Source organism: Onychomys torridus, chromosome 1 (genome assembly GCF_903995425.1).
Source record: "Onychomys torridus chromosome 1, mOncTor1.1, whole genome shotgun sequence".
Lineage (NCBI taxonomy): Eukaryota > Metazoa > Chordata > Mammalia > Rodentia > Cricetidae > Onychomys > Onychomys torridus.
In genome coordinates, this window is record NC_050443.1 from 163,539,154 (window position 1) to 163,561,554 (window position 22,401).

General features: G+C 56.1%; 2 protein-coding genes across 5 annotated transcripts; one reads left to right on the plus strand and one right to left on the minus strand.

The window, feature by feature from the left end:
• Positions 1-426: 426 nt before the first annotated feature.
• On the plus strand, positions 427-11,322 carry Lzts2 (leucine zipper tumor suppressor 2). Of its 4 annotated transcripts, none has more exons than XM_036170516.1 (5): positions 427-569; positions 6,095-6,544; positions 7,954-8,604; positions 9,088-9,345; positions 9,999-11,322. In XM_036170516.1, exons 2-5 carry the CDS (start codon positions 6,137-6,139, stop codon positions 10,680-10,682), a joined length of 2,001 nt encoding a protein of 666 aa, XP_036026409.1. In that variant the 5' UTR covers positions 427-569; positions 6,095-6,136; the 3' UTR covers positions 10,683-11,322. The 4 variants fall into 4 exon arrangements, with proteins under 4 accessions (XP_036026409.1, XP_036026416.1, XP_036026398.1 ...); XM_036170523.1 differs by having other exon boundaries at positions 429-559; XM_036170505.1 differs by lacking the exon at positions 427-569 and adding an exon at positions 3,260-3,353.
• Pdzd7 (PDZ domain containing 7) lies at positions 11,128-22,394 on the minus strand. The gene is made up of 11 exons (XM_036170551.1): positions 21,157-22,394; positions 20,442-20,837; positions 19,750-19,947; positions 17,816-17,866; positions 17,203-17,378; positions 14,505-14,596; positions 14,331-14,422; positions 14,109-14,180; positions 12,904-13,494; positions 12,612-12,712; positions 11,128-12,208 (listed from the first exon to the last, which is right to left on the minus strand). The coding sequence occupies exons 1-11, from the start codon at positions 21,314-21,316 to the stop codon at positions 11,846-11,848; spliced, it is 2,292 nt and encodes a 763-aa protein (XP_036026444.1). The 5' UTR covers positions 21,317-22,394; the 3' UTR covers positions 11,128-11,845.
• Between the last annotated feature and the right edge of the window lie 7 nt (positions 22,395-22,401).

Genomic DNA, 22,401 nt, shown 5'->3' on the forward strand with positions numbered 1-22,401 from the left:
CTACAGCTTTCTCACCTGGGTTGATAACTACTCCAGGGAATGGGGCGGTGCTGGTTCTAGGACAGTCCCAATGTGTGTGCGCGAGTGTGTGTGTGGTGGGGGTTATGAAACTCGAGAGTCCTTTGTCTGCTTCACAGGGATTTTCCCTCTTCTAGCTGTGGGCAGAGTGGACCGGATTTATAGCCCCTTAGTTAAGGCAGCCAGGTAGCTTAGCCGTCGGTTATAGCTGCCCTCCCCCTAGGTCAAAAGTCGGTACGCTGTGCAGTCAAAAAGGCCAGAGCGTAGACCACCGTCAGCCTACTTTTGGGCTGGGTCCTGGGTCGGCTACTTTTGGGTTGGTACTAGGTTGGCTGTTGGGGGGTGCGGGGCAGACCACTCCCCTCTCGGGGGGGGGGGCGCGGCTTCAGCCGCCCCGCCCCACTCTTCCAGGTCCGGCCTGGCGGGAGCCGGGAGCCGAGAGCGCGGAGCCCGGAGAGGGCTGGAGAGCTAGAGTTCTATCGCGGCCAGGAAGTAGGCACGCTGGAGCCGGAGCCCCGCCAAAGAGGGAGCAGCGGCGCAGGTGACGCTGGGTGAGTGGTGGGGCGGACGGGGTGCAGCAACTCCGGCCTCCCGCACATGCTCGCTCTGGAGAGAACTTTCCGCGTCTAGAGGAACGGGATTGGGATGAGGAAGGGGTCCGCACTCTATGGAGCTCAGGCAAAACCTGAATAGCAAAGGGGCAGGGAAACTTACAGACGCACCAACACACACTCGTGCACAGACAGACCCATGCATTCGCTCAGGGCACGAACACACGCGCGCTCAGGAAAGGACAAGCAGAGCGAGATACCCTAGCAGCCCCAGAGGCACTGCCACCGGCCCGCGCGACCCCCGGAGAGATGGACGCTGAGTTTTCTTTTCTGCCGGAGGCTTAGGGAAAGGGGCCGCCCTGAGACGGCCGGCGGGGGCGGGCGGGGTTTGTCGCATCAGGCGGTTCCTGCTTCCCGGCCGCTTGCCTGCAGGTGAAGACCAAGACGTAAACAGGCGTTGAGCACGTGACTGCTTCGCAGCCCGGTGGGCAGTGCTCCCCTAACCCCGTCCAGGCAGGGATACTCTCTCATCCACTTCTCCCCCCGTCCTGGCATGCTTGCTTCGCCCTGTACAGGGCTTTATTCCATTCTCCACCTGGGATGATGATGAACTCTCTCACCCAGAATGGGAGCTCAACGCCCCTGGGGCTGGGGTGGTTCAGAAGGCCGGGAGAGTATCGCACCGGGTGGGGTTACTTGGACTCCTTGCCTTCCTGCTCAGTAACACATTCTCGGAACCGGCATCCTTGAAAGGTAGCCGAAGAGGCCCTTGATGGCCCCTGACAGCTGCCTGGTCTCACACACCCAGCTCCGGGAGCAGCTGTCTGTGGGTCCAATTCCCTTCACCTCTGACTTGCAGGACTGAGCACAAAAAGCCCACCCATGCCAGAGGAACAGTCTCCCCTGCCCCACACCCCTCGCCGCGGAGAGTCCCCGGGAGTAAAGATATCCTTAATCCCCGAGGGGAGTTTGCCTTCGCTAGAGGAGGACGGACCAGACCCCTCTCTCTCTCGGAAAACGAAGCGGGGGGCTGCTGCCCCAGGCCTCTCTCCCCCGCCGGCCCCCACCCTCATCCCCCACCCCTCACCCCGCCACACGCTGAGCCCAGCTGCTGCCTGAGCTTCTGGGCAGGCAGCCAGGAAGGGGAGGAGGCTCTCGGTGCCCCAGGAGGCAGGGATCAGGGCAAGGCCAGAGAAGGGGGTCTCCACTGGGGAGAGGGGCTCAGTCTGTCCTTACGAAGCTGAGGGGCTGGGGTGAGCCCGAGGGTGGCTGGGCTGTGTTTCCCTTTCCAGGGAAAAAGAAAGAAAAACAACCCTTTCCATGAAGCTAAAAATAGAGCTGAGAGCCGGCCAGGCTGTGGCCTGGAAGAGGGGGGGATGCTTCTTCCTGGGGCTGAGCCCAGTTCTGGCAGGCCTTGGCCCTGGGGGGGGGGGGGGCAGCAGAGAAGGGAGGGTGGCCTTGCCAGAGGATGTGGATGTCAGCTGACCTGAGCAGGTCACAGAGACCCCTCAGGGAAAGAGGGTAGTTTGTGAATGTGATGTAAGAAGTTGTCTGAGTGGCTGAACACCGCCGTCATGGCACGGAAGCGGGTTGGTTGGGAGACTAAGTGTATTTTAAGATTGTGACTGGATGCAAAGGACTTGAGAAAGTGCACGACAGGCTCGAAACACCAAGTCTTCTGTGAGTTGGCCCGAAGGATTATGGAATGAAGGAATATGGAACCACGTGATGGATGAGGCAGTGATTGTGGCTGCCTGAGACAGAATGTGGGAAAGGTCGTGTGGGTGTTGAGACTGTTGTTTTCGAGAGGGTAAAAATATTTGTGACCCTGAGAAAGACATTGGGATGTCTGCTGCGGAGCCCGTGTAGGTTTGAACCGTTCATTCTTGCGATGACTGGGGGGCCAGGTGCCCCCCGTCCCCTGCTTGAGCAGCAACCTTTCCCAGAGCAGATGACCCCAAGGTTAGGCGAGGGAGCCTGGAGCCATGCCAGGGGCAAGCCTGGGCTCGCGGCCTGAGGGCGCTGCGCCCGGGAAGAGAGCGGGATTGTTGGGGGGCTTTGGAGGTGTGTGTTGGGGGGCTGGTAGCTGAGAAGTAGCTGGAAGGGGCCGCCAGGTGGCGCCGCTTCTGAAAAACTCCTCGTGTGTGACCTCCAGCCTGCTGGGGGTGGGACCGACAGCCACCCAGCCAGTCCCTCAACTTGTGCCCGGGAGCCGGCCAGCGGAGAGGGACGGCTGACCCTCGGCCTCCTCCTGGCCCGGGAAGCCGGGGACTGGGGAGGGCAGCCTGGTCTGGAGGAGCGAGGGGGAGGGGCGGGCGCCTTGGCTCTTTGTGCTGGAACAATGGCCAGCTGCCGCCGCCGCCGCCGGCCCTCGGGCCCCGGCAGGGCTGGCCGATGACCCGCTCGACGAACCCCGAGCCCCCCTCCCCAGTCTCCCCACACGGACGCAGTGGCGGGGCCTCTCCGGGAGGGATCCTGGCCGCCGCCGCCGCCGCCGCCGCCGGCGTGCAGTCCCCCGCGTGCGCCCTGGCGGGCACGCGTGACGTGGGTCGCCTGCGCGTGTCCGCGCCCCGGGGCGGGGACGCCCCTCGGGCCCCTCCCCCGCTCCGCGCGCACCGCCCACTCGGGCCGGGCGGGGGCTGGACGGGGCCGGGGGCGCCGGCGAGGCGGAGGCGGGGCCGGGCCGGGCAGCTCCGAGTGGCCGCGCGCGGGCTGGAGCGGGCGGCGCGCCTGGGGAGTGCTGCTGGGGCGGCCCGGGGCTGAGCATGGAGCTGCGCGGCGGAGGTGAGGGGGCCGGGGCTCGGGGGCCCCAACTTGTAAGCGATGCGGTCTGGTGGGCAGGGGGCATTCCACAGACGCCCCCAGGCCGTGGAAGGAGCGGACAGTTGTGGGTGGGCGCGGGGGGCTCCGGGGCTTCCAGTCCCGGAAAGGGAACTCGTGATCCCAGGCTGGATCCCGCTTGACTGGTGTCTGGAGTTGGAAGTGTGTGTGTTGGGGGCACTTTCCCCAACTCTCCAACCCCCAACCCTGAGGTCAGAGAGTTGGGACCTGGGCCAGACTCACCTCGGGCCCTGGCGCGGCCCCAGGCTCCGGAACCCCAGCCCACTGCGGGGGTGGGGGGCGCAGGGGGCCTGTGTAGCACAGTGATAGGTCGGGGCGTGCTGGGGGGGGAACCGGGGGTTCGCTTTCCCCACAACCACAAACGCTTTTCTCAAAATGGAGCCGCTTGCCCCTCCTTCTCTCTTGGGCCTCAAGAGCGGGAGCCAGGCTGCCTAGGCCTGGCTTTCCAGACTCCGGGCCCTCAGAGCCCAGCTTCCCGTCTCTCTGGCTTTGGGGGCCCTTGCCTGCGTGGCTTCAGCGACCCTAACTCATGGGTCTGCCTCTAGTTCCTCGTGTCTGAGTCTCTTGGCCTCTTTGTCTCTTGACTTGTGGTGTCTGTCCGACTCCTGCGGCCCTTGCCCTTCCTTCTGGACCTCACTTTCCGTGTACCCTGGAGTGGGAAGTGTGAACAGGACAGTGCCAGCCCTTTCCCACTCTCCCCTCCATCCTGTGGAGCCATCTCTACCCCCGGGCCCGACCTTGGGGGTAATCTCAGCTCCTGGCTCATCTAGTTCGCAGTAACTCCTCCCTCGGGCTGGACTTGTGTGATTTCTCAGTCTTAACACTTAGGGACACTTAATGGAGGACAACATAGAAAGACCAGAATGGGTAACGAGGTCAGATACCACTGTGAGCTCACCTTTCCTCACACCTTTAAGTTTAAAAAGAAAAAGAAAAAAAAAAGAGGATTTTAAAAAGGGGGGAGGAACTTCCATCCACCCAGGTGGTCTTGAATATCCTCCAGGTCCCAACGCACCCCCAGAAATGCTCACTCATACAAGTTACTCCAAATGTGCCCTTCACACACCTTCCACACAGTAATTGGTGTAACTGTCCTGGCAGAAATGAAGACGTCCTACAGAGACACTGTCTCTCAGTCTATGAGAGGCTTGAAACAATGCACCCCAAAGAAGTGAGGCTTTCCCTAGGAATTTCATACTGAGAAAAGAAAATGGCTTCTTGAGGATGGTGACTTCAACCGACTTGGGACATAGACAGTGACCCCAAGTTTGGTGACATTCACACAAAAACTCACATATAGGTGGACAAACTGGTATTATCTGCCCAAACATTTTCTTGTCATAGAGTCACATTCAGACCCCATGGATTCATTTCTTACATATACATTAATAACTTTTGTGTACTTTTGCAGTAATAAAACTCACAGTCTTGTAAGACAGAAGGATTCACACATTCAGCTGGCTGTGGTGGCACAGGTTTAGAATCCTAGCCCTTTGAAAGCTGAGGCAAGAGGATCCATGAGTTTGAGGCCTGCCTGTGTTCATAGCACAGCCCTGTTTCAGTCATGTCCCCACATCTCTCTCTCTCACACACACACACACACACACACACACACACACACACACGTGTACGGATGTACTGACATCTGTCAAAACACGTCTACTCACTGCGTATTTTCATCCACATTTTCACAAATGCTGCTCATTTTTATGCTTCCACAGGTGTGCTCACACCCACAAGTAAATGCACACACTCTTGTGGAATTCTCTGTTCACTTCTTGGCCCCTGCTCCACATGATGACTTCAGCAGATGCCTAAGTCTTGGTCATCAGCAGCCTTGGGACTGGGCGGGAGTTCCGGGTTGGAGGCTTGCTGTCCCTTCCGGGAAGGAGCAAGACCGGGGAGGTGGAGCCATCTTACTTGAGATCTGACCAGAGGTGGTAAAATCCCATAGGGGTACTCTGAAGAGTAACTGAAGCAGGGAGATTTGTAAAGGTTGACACTTGGCTGGGGTCTGTGTAGGCTCCCTTAGTCCTGAGTGGATGGCGGAGCTAGGAGTTGTCATGGAAACAAGCATAACCAGCATCAACCTCTGGGAGGTAGGAGACCCTAGGGGGCACCTGTGGGTTCCCGAGACCTGTGAGCTTTCCAGTTTGGCCAGCTCCACCCTTGCCGCCTCCATGTCTGGGAGAAACTGAGGCCCAGCAGTGGGAAGCTGGACACTGCCTGGCTGTGGCTCTTTGTTCCCTAATTACCATTTGAGTTGGTGATTGCATCCCTGACGTGTCCTCTGCCCAAACAGCCCAGTAATGAGGCCACCTGTCCCAGGAGAGTAGGGGCCTGTACTGGGAGTAGTTAGGGATCTCTGCCCAGTCCGAGTCTTGGCCTTTATAGGGGATGCAGGTTAGGGCTTAAGACTGGGTCTTCCCTGCCAGGGACCTGCATAACCACCTGGGTCTCCTATTCCTTCATCATCTCTGGCCAAATTATTCCTTAGCCTTGTCCAGACTAGAGCTGGGTAGTGGTATAAGGCCCAGGGAAAACTGAGGTTCATGCCAGTTCCTGGAGTGGAAGCCTTGTTACTCTGTTGGGAGTGTGCTGTCTGGAGGAAGGGGTCAGGAGGCGGCCTGTAGGGGGAGAGAACTCAAGGTGCAGGGGCTCTGACACCAATGCCCTGCTCACAGGTTGCCCTGGAGGCCCCTGGCCAGGCCTGAGCCTCTGCCACCATGGCCATTGTGCACACACTACCAGTGCCATTGGAGCCCGCACGTGAGACAGCCACTGCCCCACAAGCTCCAGCCATGGGCAGCGTGAGCAGTCTTATCTCAGGCCGGCCCTGTCCCGGGGGATCTGCTCCTCCACGCCACCATGGTGTCCCTGGGCCCACCTTCTTCCGCCAGCAGGATGGGCTGCTACGGGGTGGCTACGAGGCACAGGAACCACTCTGCCCAGCTGTGCCACCCAGGAAGGCTGTCCCAGGCACCAGCTTTACCTATATCAATGAGGACTTCCGGACAGAGTCACCTCCCAGCCCGAGCAGTGATGTTGAAGATCCGAGAGAGCAGCGGGCGCACAATGCCCACCTCCGTGGGCCCCCACCAAAGCTTATCCCTGTCTCCGGGAAGCTGGAGAAGGTAAGGGCCAGCTCGTTTGGGAGGGTCTGGGTGGAATCAGGAGCCTCTTAGGGAAGCTAGAATTTGGAAGCATATATAGAACAAAAAATGTGGACTGGCTCAGGGAAATAGCAACCTGTTTGAGCCCCATTTTCTGTGTCTGTATAGTTAAGGTTATAGGCGAATCCTCGTAGGTTCCTGTTAGAATTAGTACTTGGCATAGTACCCAGAACCTTCCAGTGAACGATATTAGTTGCTTCAATTATTTTTTATTTTTTTGGTTTTTTGAGACAGGCTTTCTCTACATAGCCCTGGCTATCCTGGAACTCACTATGTAGACCAGGCTGGCCTCCAGATATCCGCCTGCTTCTGCCTCCTGAGTGCTGGGATTAAAGGCATTTGCTATTAAGTGCCTAGCCCATTGTTGCTATGACACAGATGTGAGTGTGTCTTTGGGCAAAGCCTTTAACTTTACTGAGGCCTCTATTTCCTCATTTTTTAATATGAGAAGAGGATAGTGTTTTGCTTGCATGGGTATTGCAATGATTAAAAATGAGCATTTTGGATTACTTAACATAAGTGACATTTAGAAGGCCTATTATTAGTGGGAGCGATTGTTTTTGACTTACAGGGATTGAGGACCCTGTGTGGGAAGGTGGAAAGTCTGACAGGGTTTTGAAAGATCAAGGTTTGGGGCTTGAGGAGATGGCTCAGTGGGTAGGATGTTTGCTGCCCAAGCGTGAGGGTCTGAGTTCAGATCCCTAGCATCCATGTAAAAAGCTGGGCATTATGGTACAGCACTTGGGCAGAGACACTCAGATCCCTGGGGTTTGCTGGCCAGTCAGACTAGCTGAATTGCTGAGCTCCAGAGACGGTATCAGAAATTAGGAGGGAAGTAACTGAGGAAGGCTCCTGACTTGGACATCTGGCCTCTACACACAGGCACCAGTGTGCACACATGCACATATTCATGTACACACATACATTATTAGCATTTTTGAAAGATCAAGCAAACAAGCTGGGCTTGGTATTTCACACCTATAACCCCACTTTTTTTTAAAAATTTATTTATTTATTATGTACACAGTATTCTGCCTGATGTGTCCCTGCAGGCCAGAAGAGGGCACCAGATCTCCTTACAGATGGTTGTGAGCCACCATGTGGTTGCTGGGAATTGAACTCAGGACCTCTGAAAAAGCACTCGGTGCTCTTAACCACTGAGCCATCTCTCCAGCCCAATCCCACTTCTTAAAAGGCAGAGAAGACTTTGCTTGTATTCAGGGCTAGCCCTAGGGGTACATAGTGAGTTCCAGGCCAGAGAGTAAAACCCTGCCTCAAACCAACAACAAAAATGGAAATTGAAAAAAAAGAAAAGAAAAAGGAAGTGATCATGCAGATCCTCCTCACTGTCACGTGGTACCTCATTTCAGAACATGGAGAAAATCCTGATCCGGCCAACAGCCTTCAAGCCAGTGCTACCCAAACCTCGGGGAGCACCGTCCCTACCTGGCTTCCTGGGTCCTCGAGCTGCTGGGCTATCTGGGAGTCAGGGCAGCCTGACACAGCTGTTTGGGGGGCCAGCCTCCTCTTCCTCGTCATCGTCTTCCTCCTCTGCTGCTGACAAACCCTTGTGGGCTGGTGGCTGCCCATCGGGAACACTGTCAGACTCTGGCCGGAATTCTTTATCCAGCTTGCCCACCTACAGCACCGGAGGTGCTGAGCCGACCACCAGCTCTCCAGGTGGGCACTTGCCCACCCACGGCCCTGGCCGAGGGGCGCTGCCTGGGCCAGCCCGAGGGGCTCCTACTGGGCCCTCCCACTCGGACAGTGGCCGATCCTCCTCCAGCAAAAGCACAGGTTCCTTGGGGGGCCGTGTAGCTGGGGGGCTCTTGGGCAGTGGTGCCCGGGCCTCCCCGGGCAGCAGTTCGGGTGGAGATCGCTCTCCGCCCCCTCCACCCCCTCCACCCCCTTCGGATGAGGCTTTGCTACACTGTGTCCTGGAAGGGAAGCTTCGAGACCGAGAGGCAGAGCTGCAGCAGCTTCGGGACAGTATGGATGAGAGTGAGGCTACCGTGTGTCAGGTGCGGCCCAAGGCAGTCCTGGGGTGGTGTGGTATAGCATCTGGAGGCCTAGGAACAATGCGTAGAGCATTGCTTTGGGGGAGGGAGAGGATGAAGGCCCACTGTGTGACACCCCCACCGGTCCTTAGCTTAACCTTCAAAGGAGTAAGGAGGCAGGGTTTGTGAATTGGATCGCTGGCTCGGAGCATCTGTTATACTTGAGCAAGTTACTTAACCTCACCAAACCCGTTTCCCTGTCTACATGGTTATAGTTCTGACTTCCTAGGCAGGTTATGAGATTAAATAAGGTGAAAGGTATAAAGTGCTTAGAGTAATGCCTGACACCTAGGAAATGATGCATCTGTGCTTGCTTTTACTGCTGGTAATATACTGAGTTTGTGTGCTCCGCCCTCCGTCAGCCCAGGCAGGGAGCCACCCATGCAGGGAGGCTGGAGCTCAGGATCTGGGGGGCATGAAGGTTTCTAGCCCGCCTTCTTTCTCTAGGCATTCGGAGCGCGGCAGAGGCACTGGCCACGAGAGCGGGAGGACTGTGCGGCCCAGGCGCAGCAGGCCACACAGCGTGTCCAGCGGGCCCAACAGCTGCTGCAACTGCAGGTGTTCCAGCTGCAGCAAGAGAAGCGCCAGTTGCAGGATGATTTTGCACAGCTGCTTCAGGAGCGAGAGCAGCTGGAGCGTCGCTGTGCTACCTTTGAGCGGGAGCAGCGGGAACTGGGGCCACGGCTGGAGGAGACCAAATGGGAGGTATGCAAGATCAGGTGCTGGGCAGGCTGGAGGGGTCACACTGGGCCACACTCTGCAGAGGGGTGGCTACCCTAGGGGGTCTGCCCTTCCACGTCTTTCTGGGTTGGGGTTTCCTTGTGCCTCTGTGTTGGAACTCCCTGGCCTGATCTGGTGCCAACAGAGCTAGTGGCATTCATTGCCTTCCCTATTAGGTGGGTACTGTTAACACCTCCATTTTATGAATGAGGAAACCTGAGTCTCAGGAAGGGCTGGAGCCTAGATTTTAGCAGGGGCTGGGCTGAGATATGAACCCAGACAGTTTGGTTTTGATGTCTGTTCTTACCCAAGATGCCCTTCACCTGGACATGTGGCCACTGTCCTGGACTTCCCCACTCCACCCCTGCAGTGCCTGCCACCCTCTCCAGGCCTAGGCAGTGCTTATACAACCCCTGGTATAAGGAAGGATACCCGCATTGAAGGGAAAAGATCTGGGTCTCTTTTTTCCTCTTGCCTCTTCCTAGAAGTATATCTAAGGATGCGTCACTAGGCTTGCATCCTGCTGCATCTCTACGTGTAAAATAGCGAGAGAGCATCTCCTCTCCTTCAGTGGTACCCAGTGCCCAACACCTGAGAGGCCCCCCTCACCATCCGTCCCTACGGCCTTTTACCCACAGGTATGCCAGAAATCTGGTGAGATCTCTCTGCTGAAGCAGCAACTGAAGGAATCTCAAGCAGAGCTGGTACAGAAGGGCAGCGAGCTGGTGGCGCTGCGGGTGGCCCTCCGAGAGGCCCGGGCTGCCTTGCGGGTCAGTGAGGGCCGAGCCAGGGGCCTGCAGGAGGCCGCCCGAGCCCGGGAGCTAGAGCTGGAGGCCTGCTCCCAGGAGCTACAGCGGTACCGCCAGGAGGCCGAGCGGCTCCGGGAGAAGGCTGGGCATTTGGATGCGGAGGCAGCAGGACTCCGGGAGCCCCCTGTGCCTCCAGCCACCACCGACCCTTTCCTCCTGGCAGAGAGCGATGAGGTGAAGGTGCAGCGGGCAGCAGCTGGGGCAGGAGGGAGCCTGCGGGCTCAGGTGGACCGCCTTCGTCAAGAGCTGCAGCGGGAGCAGCGGCGAGGGGACGAGCAGCGGGACAGCTTTGAGGGGGAGCGGCTGGCCTGGCAGGCAGAGAAGGAGCAGGTGATCCGCTACCAGAAGCAGCTGCAGCATAACTACATCCAGATGTACCGGCGTAACCGGCAGCTGGAGCAGGAACTGCAGCAGCTCAGTCTGGAGCTGGAGGCCCGGGAGCTCGCCGACTTGGGCCTGGCTGAACCAGCCCCCTGCATCTGTCTGGAGGAGATCACTGCCACCGAAATCTAGGCTTTGCAAGGGGCACAAGCCACAGGACCACCTGGGTCCCAGGATCCACTGAGCACTGCAGGACTCGCAGCCAAGAGGCCTCTGCCAAGCATTCAGGTGGCCTTGTGACTTGAAGGAGCAAGATCAGACCCCTTGAAGTCCCATTCACAGCCCCAGAGGCTCCTGCCCACGCCACCATTGCACTCCCCAGCGGTCAGTGCCACTGCCAGCTGTTTGTCCCCAGATGTCTGCCAGCCTACTCCAGCTGGGGAGAGAAAGGGGCTACCCCATCTCCACATTCTACCTGCCTAAAGCCAGAGAGAGCCAGATGGCACCAGCTGCTCCAGATGTGCCTGCCCCCAACATGCCCAGGTGGAGGGACAGGGCTAGGGCTGGGGTCTGATCCCCATGTCCCAGCTCTGCAAGCCTCTTCTGGACTGAGGGGGCTGAAGTCAGACCAAAGGAAGAACTCAGCAATGTCTTGTTTATTTGTGTTCGTGACCAAGCAGCCCCTCTGAATACCAGGTTTATGGCCTCCTTTTCACTTGTATATTTTTCACACTGTAAATTTCTTGTACAAACCCAAAGAAAAAATTTTAAAAAAAAGTTTGTTTTTAAAAAAGTATGCTGGATAAAGAACTGCAGGCAAACTTTTCTGACATCTGACTGGAACTTTGTCCCCTTTGCTGGCTGGCTACTCACCTGCCTCATGGAGTTCTTATGGGGGGGTGGGGGTGGATAGGAGCCTAATCCAGTAGAGCCAGAGGTCCTAGTGGACCACAACATGAGTCTTACTAAGGTCTGAGGAATTGGAAAAGCCTTCCACCCTGTCGTTTGTACTGAATACTGCTTGAGACTGGGGGATGGATGTAGTAACCTCCTTAAGGACTCTGAGTTTAAGCCTCTCAGAGTATGGGAAGCCAGGGGCATCATGAAAAGACCTCACACCACTTACAGGCTTCAGACTTGATTTTTCTCTGTCCCCTCACTGTGAAGTGGTCCAGGACCAGGGAATGCAAACACTAGAACCTTGTCCTTGGACATCCAGCTTTTCTTAAAACGCTGGAGACTTTGACAGCCCGGAGTAGATCACAGCCACAGTATGGTGCTCTCAACTGCCAGGCAGATAGGACAGAGGGGCCTCAGTATTGCAGGAAACCGGGGAGCAGCAGTAATCCTTAAGGTCAGTGGGAAGGGTCATGGGGATCCTTCAGAAGAGGTGAGAGTTTGGGGGTACTTGGAGGAGCCTGAAGTGCAGGGTTGAGAGCCTGCTCTAGTTCACTAGCCTCGGGGGAGGTAGCTGGGGTAGGGATTGGGGTACTGTCAAGGGGTCCATGGGCAGAGGAACTGTCATCAGGAAGGCTCTGGTCGTTAATGCCTAATGAGGCAGAGGATAAGGTCGGCAGGCCAGGTCCAGGAACCCTGACCACAAGCTCCATAGGCTCCCGAGCCTTGTTTCTATATGCTCTGCGGATGGTATCCACAGCTCGTTGGTGAGTCACCTGCTCCAGGCTTTCCCCATCCACTGCCACCAGCTCGAAGCCAGCCTGGCATGGAGATGGAAAAGTCAGCGCTCACATCATTCCCACCCACCACCCAACCTGAAGGCAGTGGCCTTTCACCTCTACTAGCTAGGACACTCCTCCCCCATCTGGGTGCTGGGGATGGACAATAGAACTTTTGTGCCTGGAGCTGTTGGGGGCAGGGTGGGGCATAGACAATGGCCCTTTGTCCCTTGGGACTTGAGGTGGAACAGGATGGGCCATTCTCAGGCCCAGGCTAGCATGAGGGGACAGATTCTTCTCTAGGCCTGCCCATCCTACTGGCCTGACCTCTCTGCCCCCAAGCCACCGCCCACGACCTGGTCTGAACATGCCTGGCTGGAAGACTAATGTGGACCGGCCCTGTACCCTTCAACCCTGGGCCTGGGAGGCTCCATGCTTCACCCACCTGCAGGGCCCCACATAGGAAAGCAGCACCTCCGGGGAAGATCTTCTCTATCTTCACCATGGGCTGCACCTTGGACTCGATGCCCCCAGAAATGCTGATGCCTGGGCAACGTCCAAAGCACAGTGATAGCCTTAGCCCAAACCTTGAGCTCCCAGGAGAAGCATGGACTCCCATGCCCCAAATCAGCCGTGACTTCTTCCCACCTCCAAACCTAGATTTCCTAACTACATACCTTAGTACTCAGATTCCTTCCCCGGCCCCCACAACTTCTCTCAGTGCCTCCTGGACTCACCCAAAGACTGCTTCATCTTGGATAGCGTGACGGTCCTCAGCTCTCCAGTGGAGGCTTTCCAGGTCGTCTCCTTGGTTGTCCCACCAATTCCATTCTCCAGGGGCCCTTGCCTAGCTCCCACCTTGGCCTCCTGCCCATCCAGAGGTCGTGGAAGCAGGGGCCTTGCCTTCCGAGGCCTGTGATAGCGCCCGTTGGCTGTGGTGGCATTGGTGATGGGTGCTGGGGAAGGGGAGCGAATGCGCCCAGGGGACTTGCCTCGCCCTCGGCTGCGGCTGCGGCTGCGGCTTTGACCTGGGGTCTGGCTCTGGTTCTGCTGAGTGCCCTCTTTGCTTGGGGGTTCTGTCAGTAGCCAGTTAGGCCTGGGAGGCCGGGGAGCCACAGGAGGTGGTTGGGGAGGAGGTGTACATGCGCTTCGTCGAGGAGAGAAGGCATCAACTGGTACATCTTGTAGAGGAGGGATTCCTTTATGGTGGTGGCCGGGGGCAGAGGCACTGAGGGAGACCTTAAGGCCCCCTAGCCTCTCCCTTATCTCTCCGTCGTCATCCTCTGAACAGCCATTCACTGGCAGCAAGTAGAAGCCTCCACGGCTGTCTGGGGAATAGGGTCAAGGTCAACTTGCTCTTTTTTTGTTGTTGCTGTTTTTTGTTTTTTCGAGACAGGGTTTCTCTGTGTAGTTTCGGTGCCTGTCCTGGAACTCACTCTGTAGACCAGGCTGGCCTCGAACTTACAGAGATCCGCCTGGCTCTGCCTCCCAAGTGCTGGGATTAAGGGCGTGCGCCACCACCGCCTGGTTCAACTTGCTCTTCTTGATCATCAACCCCGGGATAACCTTTCCAGACCCTGGTCCTTTCTGCTGTTGGTAGGGTTCCCGAGTGTGTGTAAACAAGGCCTGGATTTGCTCAGGTCCATTGTAAAGGGACACTGCCCACTGGGGCAGGTGGACGAACATGACCTATTACTAATAGTATCCTAGCACTTTGTATTGTAATACAGTTCTACCTTAGCATAGCCAAGAAACCAGATTTAAAAGTGTGTCATTTTAAAATGCCCTTTACAGGAGTGTGGATGTGATGATGATGGTCTGGAGGACATTTCCTTCCTGACTACAGTGATGCTGCTTGGAGGCAAGGATGGAAGGCCCGTTCTCCCAGTTCCAATGTCCCCAGGGCTACCCCTTCTCCCCAGGTTATGGGACTTTGACTGACCAGGCACAGGGGTGATGAGGTGACGCTTGGGTGGCGTGTCTTGCCTGGTTGGTCTCAAAGCAGAAGGCCGAACTGGTTAGAAGGGAGCATAGGTCGGACAGAGGTCAGGCCTCCTGCCAGACTCCCAGATAGGCCTGCCAGCTGGCTCAGCAGCGTGAACCACCCTCCACTCCCACCCGCAACTGGAGCTCAGGAGCCAGAAATCCTCCCCCAGCTGCTGACCTGCCCTGCTCTTGAGAGCCTCAAAAGCCTCCAACTCCACGGGCATCACCATGCTGTCGAAGCGGCCGAGGTCTGTGGGGGCCACCACACTCCTGGGGAAGGCAGGGATGGGGGGCATCAGCCCTAGGGTCCCTGGGTTTCTTGTCCCTCGCCCCCTCTCAAGTTACTCCCAACCTGATGTCCCTCAGCAGCAGCAGCTTCTCCGGCCTGTCCAGGATGGCCAGCAGGGGGCGCACCAGGTCCTCCACACCACCCTCATGGACGTACTGTGTATAAACACCACGGATGAGACAGAAGCAGCAACTCCAAAGCTGGATGCGGGGAGACACCAGGGCACACGGGGACCCTGGGGCCCATCCAGCCATCCTCACTCTAAGATAGGTTCACAAGATGGTATGTCAGTGACTTTGTGGATGCCTGTGACTGCAACAAATAGCAGCAGCAATCCTGGTGTCTGGACAGGCGGCGCCCTAAGCCTTTGACATACAATCTCTCATTTAGCAGCCACTCTGAGATGATTCCTGTTTTACGGAGGGAGGAACTGAGGCTCAGAATTTGCTCAAAGCCATACAGATAAAAAATGAGAAAAGGCTGGAACCCAAGACATCCAGCTTTTGCTTGCTCTGACACGGGACTCTCCCCCTACCCCTCGCCCAGGCAGAAGGAAGGAATGTGAGCCCCACACTAGGCTGTGGTCCTGGCTGTGCCCACCCTTTGTACAGAGCGAGAATGGCGAACTTGGGGAGCCGGTGGCTCCACAGAAAGCCTCTCTAGTCAGTCCCCTCTGCCTGGCACTGCCTGGATGCCACCAGCCCGGATGCCACACCCCATGGGTTCTGGAGACGGAATACTGGGAGCCAAGTTACTTGGGCAGCACAGCGCCCCCTGGTCGTGAAAGGGAGACAGCCTTTCTAACTAACCACGGATAGTTACCTCGTTTGGGCATAGAAACAGAATTAGCAGGCGCTCTGGTCATCTGAGTGAATCACCAATAAATATTTAGCAATAGATAAAAATTAAAGTGTGTGTGTGTGTGTGTGTGTGTGTGTGTGTGTGTCCCTAAACCACACACACAGTTACAGGGACTCATCAACAGTACGCTGCCATATATGTGCATGTCCCTCAAGTCCACAAGCATGAATTCAGCATCTACTGTTAGAGGCACAATGACAATAAGACCTTCTCCCAGAGCCTCGGGGACTCGAGTGGGAACAAGGGACAGATGAGCCTCACTCGGCAGTAACTGTAAACCACTGCAGTGGGACAACGTGGCTTTCAGAGAAGGCTGAGGTTTCAGAACCGGCCTCTCAGAAGCGGTGGGTACTCTCCACCAGCTCGTCCAGAGTGGATGCAAGGAGCAGCGTGGGAGCTGGGGAGGAAAATGTCCTAAGGGCCTGCAGAATAACAAGTAAATGAAGATCAAGGGCCACAAAGACCCTCCTACAGGGCTGCACAGGTTGACAGGTGCTATGTGACTAACACCCCCTGTGCTAGTCTATGCAGCTTCTAACTTGTATCAGCTGAGTGGTGGCCCAGGAAAGCTGGGGTTGGCGGGTTGAGATGTCACACTGTGGAAGTCCTAGAAGGTGGGAGAAAGCAGTTTGTTCTCTAGTCTGCCTCGTAAAGGAACTGAAAAACAGTAAGAGGGATGACTTGTAATTCTGGGCCTGGTGGATGTGGAAGGTGGCTCAGAGAGGAGACGGGAGCCAGGTTCAGGGCAGCACGTGGTGATCACGTTAGAGCTTTGCCTATCCCTCATCTCAGAAGGTTTAAGGTGGGGCACTGGTTTGGGTGCAGATCTTATGCAGAGCCTACAGGGTAAACAGAGCTATGGTGAAATGAAGTCCTGGTTTGCAGAGGTCAGGGAATGAAGGGATGAGGGGAAAGCGGCTGCCAAAGATACAGGTTCAGGGCCCCTCCTAGTGGCCAAAGCTCAGAGTTGCAAGCTCTCTGGAGCTAGACCACAAAGCCCACTTAATGTTCGGAACAGAGGGACAGAGTGTAGCCCAGAGCCCTTTATAGGACCCCCCATCTGCATCTGTTGTAAACCAGCCCTTGGTAAAGGGATGTGTGAACTACCCAATCTTAGGCTTTCAGTGATACTACAGGAGCACATACATGCATGCTATGCACAGACGAATGCATGTCAACACCAACCAATTACACCAGAGACATGCCAATGGACACATCGCAACAGTGCACACACAGCCCCATCATGAACCAGGTGAAGGCAGAAGTGATCTTCTAAAATGGCTCAGCTTGCCCACAATGTGCACTAATGCATGTTCCCTACAGGGAACCCACCACAGGACCCTTGGGGGCCCTGGGAGATTGACAGTAAAGGATGTTCTAGTTCTCCTGGAGCGGCGAGTAGCACTCCACAGCCTCCCCGACATTCAGGCCCAGGGAGCCCTCTAAAACTGACTCCCACAGACACTGGGACCCTCTGCAACTGGGCGAAGACAAAGGAAACAAAAGGGTGTAAGTATTGGGGGAGGATTGAGATGGGAGCCAAGGAACACCTGCCCCAGGAAGAAAAGGGGAGATGGGGGACAAGATAGGGGTTAGAGGGGTACAGTCAGTTGCCTGTGAACATTCTCCCCTCCCACTCATCATCTGTCTTCCTCATCTCCTCAGCTTAAATGTCAACTCCTCTGAGAGGCCTTCCCAGATCTCCTGGGTTACCCACATCTCTCTTTCACGGTGCTCTTCATGACTGGTCACTCGGGGAATTTAGATTCTAATTATTGTCTATCTTTTCTTCCTGCGTGGGAGCTTACTGACTGACCATTGGCCTCCCAGCAACAAGACCAGGAACTGGTCAATGGACAGTGGCCTGGAATGAGGGACGGGGCCTTGGGCAGAGACTTACCCGGGAGCAGTGCCGAGTGACTGCTAGTACCTCATCGTCCGTCAGCAGCCGCCGGGCCAGGTCCTGAATGAGGGGCCGTCGACTTTCCCAGGCCTGCACCTGCTCATCCACATTGGGCAGCTGGCCAGAGGGGCTTCCGGACCTGGCAGAGAGCAGGGCCCGGCCCCTCTCCCGTTCTGTGGGCCAGGGGTAAGAGGGTGTGATGAAGGTGACAAGAACTGTTAGGGTAAGGTAGAGTTTCTCTTGGCAGGGGTGAGGCTCCAAAGAGGCCAGCTGAGAGACTGAGCACCCTGGACAGAATCCCATTGTGACCCTGCCCCCCAACATGGCCTTTCCTAACAAACCACCATCAACAGAGAGCAAACCCCAGCTCCTCCTTCACCATCAGATTAATCTTCTCCCCACTGAAGCACAGGCTCCCTCACCTCCAAATCCCTTTAGGGGTCCCATCTCTGCCCCCTATCTTTTCTAGTAAGCTAACAAAGTTCTCTGCCTGATACCACAGGCTCAGCTCTGAAGGAGTTTTGTTCAAAGCCGATAAGCTGGCCCCAGCCTGCTCCCCCATTCCCCGACCTGTTGCTTTACTGTGGGGCCCTTGGGATATTGGATTTACCACGTCTCAGTCTCCAGGTGACAAACTTCTGCACAGGCCCCACGCTCCCGGCTGCAAAGAAGAAAGAGGTTCAGTTCAGCTGGAACCAGGGTTCCAGTTAGAAATAGTCAGGGTGGGTACAAGTGCCTTTGTGGGCCTTCAAGGTCAGGCCCAGTTAGGGACTTCATTCACGGGCAATGGGGGGAGAGGTCAGTGAAGGTGGTGGGCCAGATGAGGAGGCAGTATGAACACTGCTTATGGAAATTCATTTGGAAAGGAAGGCAGGAAAGAACCCCAAGGACAGAGCTTGGTGGTACCTACCTTGCAGAGACAGAGTGGGGAGGAGAAGCCTTGGAAACAGAGAGGGGAGGGGCCAGAGAGGTGGGCTGAGGACCGTGAGAAAACAACCCCGGAACTGTGAGAAGAGAAAGAGGTGAGGTGAGGGGTTGCCTCCACCTCTACTGGACGGTCACCCTGAGACCTCTGGATGCTCGGTTCTAAGGCGGAGCAACATCCAGCTTCTCGTCCTCTGCCTGCTTCCACCTACCCGATGCTGGCTCTCACTTCTGGAAGCGACACCCTGCTTATCTCCTGGTGACCGCCTCCATTCTCAGCTGGGCACATAGCCCAGGGTGAGCAGCAAAGTCACCTGTCTACCAGCTCTGGGAGCTCCTGTCTTGTTTTCCCCACTCACATCACAGTGGTTTGCTCAGCATGACAGATGACCCCAGGAGGCAGAGAGAGTCCTGACTGACCCCTTCAGCTGGGCTGTTTACAAATCTCCCTGTAGGTCAGGTATGGTGATGCATGCCTTTAATTCCAGCACTTGGGAGCCAGAGACAGGTGGATTTCTGTGAGTTCAAGGACACCCTGATCTACAAAGTGAGTTCCAGGACAGCCAGGGCTGTTACACAGAGAAACGCTGTCTTGAAAAACCAATAGTAATAATAATAATAATAATAATAATAATAATAATAATAATAATAAACAATCCCAAACAACAAAAACTCCCTCTGTCCAGGGTTGCTAAGGGACAATGGCCCTCTCACCTTCAAGTTGGCAAAGCCTTCTAAGGTGGAGGCACATGCCTGAGAGAGATATATCTGCTGGTATTGTTCCTTCAGATGGGCTAACGTCAGGGGCTGAGTCTAGAGGCACTCTAAAGCTAGCTGGACTTGAGTTTCTGTCCCGTGCAATTGTGAGTTTTACCCCATCCATGTTGGGTCTGGTCTCTGAGCCTCAACAGGGTTGACAGGCTTCTTGTGAAGGTCCTTAGGAAAACTACCCAGGGCTGGGGCTAGAACCCGGTGGTAGAGTGCTTGCCTAGCAGGCCTGGGGCCCAAAGGGTCAATCATCATGACTGATGGATGGGGACATGCGTCTGCCTGAGTCCCTTCCGTCTGAGCCCAGTCTGAGAAGTGGCTTTCCTGGGTTGGGTCTATGGAGCTCTGGATGTAGGGTGTGAAGCCAGGAGCCCTAGCAAAGGTGTCTTCCATTGCCACCACCACCCAAAACACGTGACTCCAGACTGAGCTCAGTCACTTCCTGCTGTGCCTCCAGTCTGTCGCTTCTCCTTTCTGAGAAGATGGATAGCAGTGGCCACCCGACTTCAGAGCACCTTCTAGGACCTAGACAAGGTGCTGGCTTACAGTCACTCATTCTCTGATTTTCTGTATGCCCAAAGAAAAGAGTTTTACAGATTTTTATTTTATTTATTTATTTATTTATTTATTTGAGACAGGGTTTCTCTGTGTTGCCCTGACTATCCTGGATCTCACTCTGTATAGACCAGGCTGACCTTGAACTCACAGAGATCCGCCTGGCTCTGCCTCCCCAATGCTGGGACTAAAGGCATGTACAACCATGCCTGGCAAGTAATCCTTCTGTTTTACTTGTGAGGGTGAATGGCAGGATAGGGTGAGATTTCAACCTACCAGATGGATTCCAGCACCTACCTTTCTCCAGGTCCAGGCGAGGGCGGACTTTGGTGGGGCTTCTACTGTCCAGTGTCCAGGCCTCTCTGTGCCCGTCCCCTGCTGGCCGCCCCTGCCGCCCTCCCTTGAAGAAGAGGTTCATCAGCGTCTTGGAGCGCTGCAAGGCCCTCTTCTCCCCGGGGGACCCTGACTTCTCCTTCTTCCGCTGTTTCTTCTCCTCTGTAGATATGAGGGAGCCCCCGGGGGGGCTGGAGGGTGGGCAGAAGAGAAAGAGGGGGCAGGGGGATAGGAAAGGGCAGAGAGAGGGAGGCAGACGGGGTCTGCAGCCATTCCAGAGTGGGAGTGGATGGAGTAGGGTCTTCTTCCTGCCTTCCACCTCTTCCCTACCACACAGCTCCAGGGACACAGGGAATCTACTGTGTGTCTATAACTAAACAGGTCCGGTCATTCCAGGCTGGAGAAATTGGAGTTAGGGCTGGTTTGGGGCCCAGAGCTTATCAGTTGGGGGCTGGGACTGAGGCTGGGTTTGGGGCCCAGGCCTGTTTAGGAAGAGAAGCCTAGAGCAGGATCTGTGGATATTCTGGGACTGGACCTGGGACTCAGCCTAGGCCCTGGGATTTGGGCAAAGGCAGATTTGGGGTTGCTTCTTGGTGTGTTAGGCAGGCTTTGTTTGAACTAGGGGCTATGGGGAAAGTGGGACCCTCCCAACATACCCCACAGTGTCAGGTGGCTCTGGGATCGGGTGATGGGAGGCCTCGGTCGGCTGAGGGCCAGCAGCAGAGCTGTCTTGGGCGACTCTGAAAGTGCAGAATCAAGGCGTCGGACGGAAGAGGGACCATCAGAGCGGATGGCTGTGTCCCTGAGGATGACGGTTGGCCGTACACTGCACCAAGTTTCCACACAGCTGCCCATATCAGGCTCAGTCTGCATGGCCGTGTCTGCCCGCCCCCAGCCTGGGCCATGGCCACCGGGCTCCTCAGGCCCTAGGCAGACATCCATGCGGTCAGAGGGCAGTGAGCCTGAGCTGCACGGGGCACTGGAGGCATAGGAGGAGACACTGGAGCCACTCTCTGAGGCCGGGGACAGCTGCTGCAGCACCCCACTGCTCACTGCAAGGGAGAGGAAGCAATGGTCGCTCAGGTGCCTGCCTCCTTCCCTGGGGGCCGGGCCATGCTCACACACTACCCTTGGGCTTTGGGGTGGGTCAGACTGTCATCTACATCAGGGAGCCCCGGGAAGTCACTTCTTTCCTCACCCACAGGGACTTCAGGCCTAGAAGACCCTGGCATTGAGTCTGGAGATCCTCAGTGAAGGTATAAACAGCTCTGGGCTGCGAGAAGGTCCCGAGGGCATCTTGGCCCCCCTCTTTCTTTTCCCAAGGAGTCCAGCCCCACCCTGGGCTCCTCCCTTTCATCTCTCAGGACTTACATCTGTCCAGCCAGCAGTACTCAGAAACCATCTCTTTGTAGGCAGGGTACCGGCCCGTCTCCTGGAGAAGCCAAGGTGGACATGGGAGGAGCAGGGGATGCCCGGACAAATTAGCGTGGGACAGGAGTAAACTTAGCAGGCTTCCTCCCCACCGCTCCATCCGGCTTACTTTCTAAACACGCTGATTTCCTTTGTAGCTCAGGCCTTGTCTCCTCCCTATGCTAATCACATGGCTAGCTTAGTCCTTTGTCACTGCCTGGGCGACTCTCCTCTGGCCTTGATACAAGCCCTTCCTCAATTACCCCACTCCCCTTCTGCTAATTTCCTGATAGCATTTGTCAAAATCTGATGCTCACTGTCCCCCAGGAGCAGAGAGGCCTTGTTGGCCTACCCTGATCTCTGTGCGGCTCAGCATCTGACCTCATAGGTGCTCAAAACTAGTGTTGAACAGCCAGTCAGGGTGGCTCTACCCTAGTGCCTGGGACCTGAGAAAGGAGGAGCTAGAGTTTGAGGCCAGGTGTGGCTATATAGGAAAACCTAGTCTGGGCTACCGAGTGAGATTCTACAACAACAACAACACACACACACACACTCACGCACGCACAGAGGCACAGAGTTAACAACTAAATCGGGGAAGAGCTGGAGTTAGGAGGAATGCTCGAGATAATTAGACAAGGGAGGATGTACGTGGGAGAGATGGCAATAGACATTAGGGGGTAGCCTATGAGGCGCTGGATGACAAGCCAGGAGAGAGAGGGTAGAGCAGGGAGCCTGGTGGACCCCAGGGAAGAGTGGGTCACCACCCCTGTGAGCAGATAAAGACCTTAAGTACGCGTGAGGGCCATGTGAATAATGGAACCAACCACCTCCTAGGAACCGCAATCTCTGCTGTAGCCCAGTCTTTTTGCCTTGTACCCCAGGGATCCACACAGCTGAGGTCTTGCACACAGCTATAGCTCCTACTCCATACATTAGTTGTCATCTTGAGGCCTTCCCCCACGCCCAAGGAGAGCTATGATGTTAGAAATATGGGGAGCCAGACCAGAGCCAGGCCAGGCCACTGAGCAGCTGAGTAACAACTGACTGCTGTGTCTCTAAGCCTCAGTTCCCTCGTTTGCCAAATGGGCACGAAAAGAGTTTCTGCTCTCTCTTTGAGCTGCCACTAGGGCAGGGTAAGCAGTCTACTTAAGAGCTGGGGTGTTCTGGGAAGTTCCAGACCTAGTCTGTCCACTCCCTGTGGGAGAC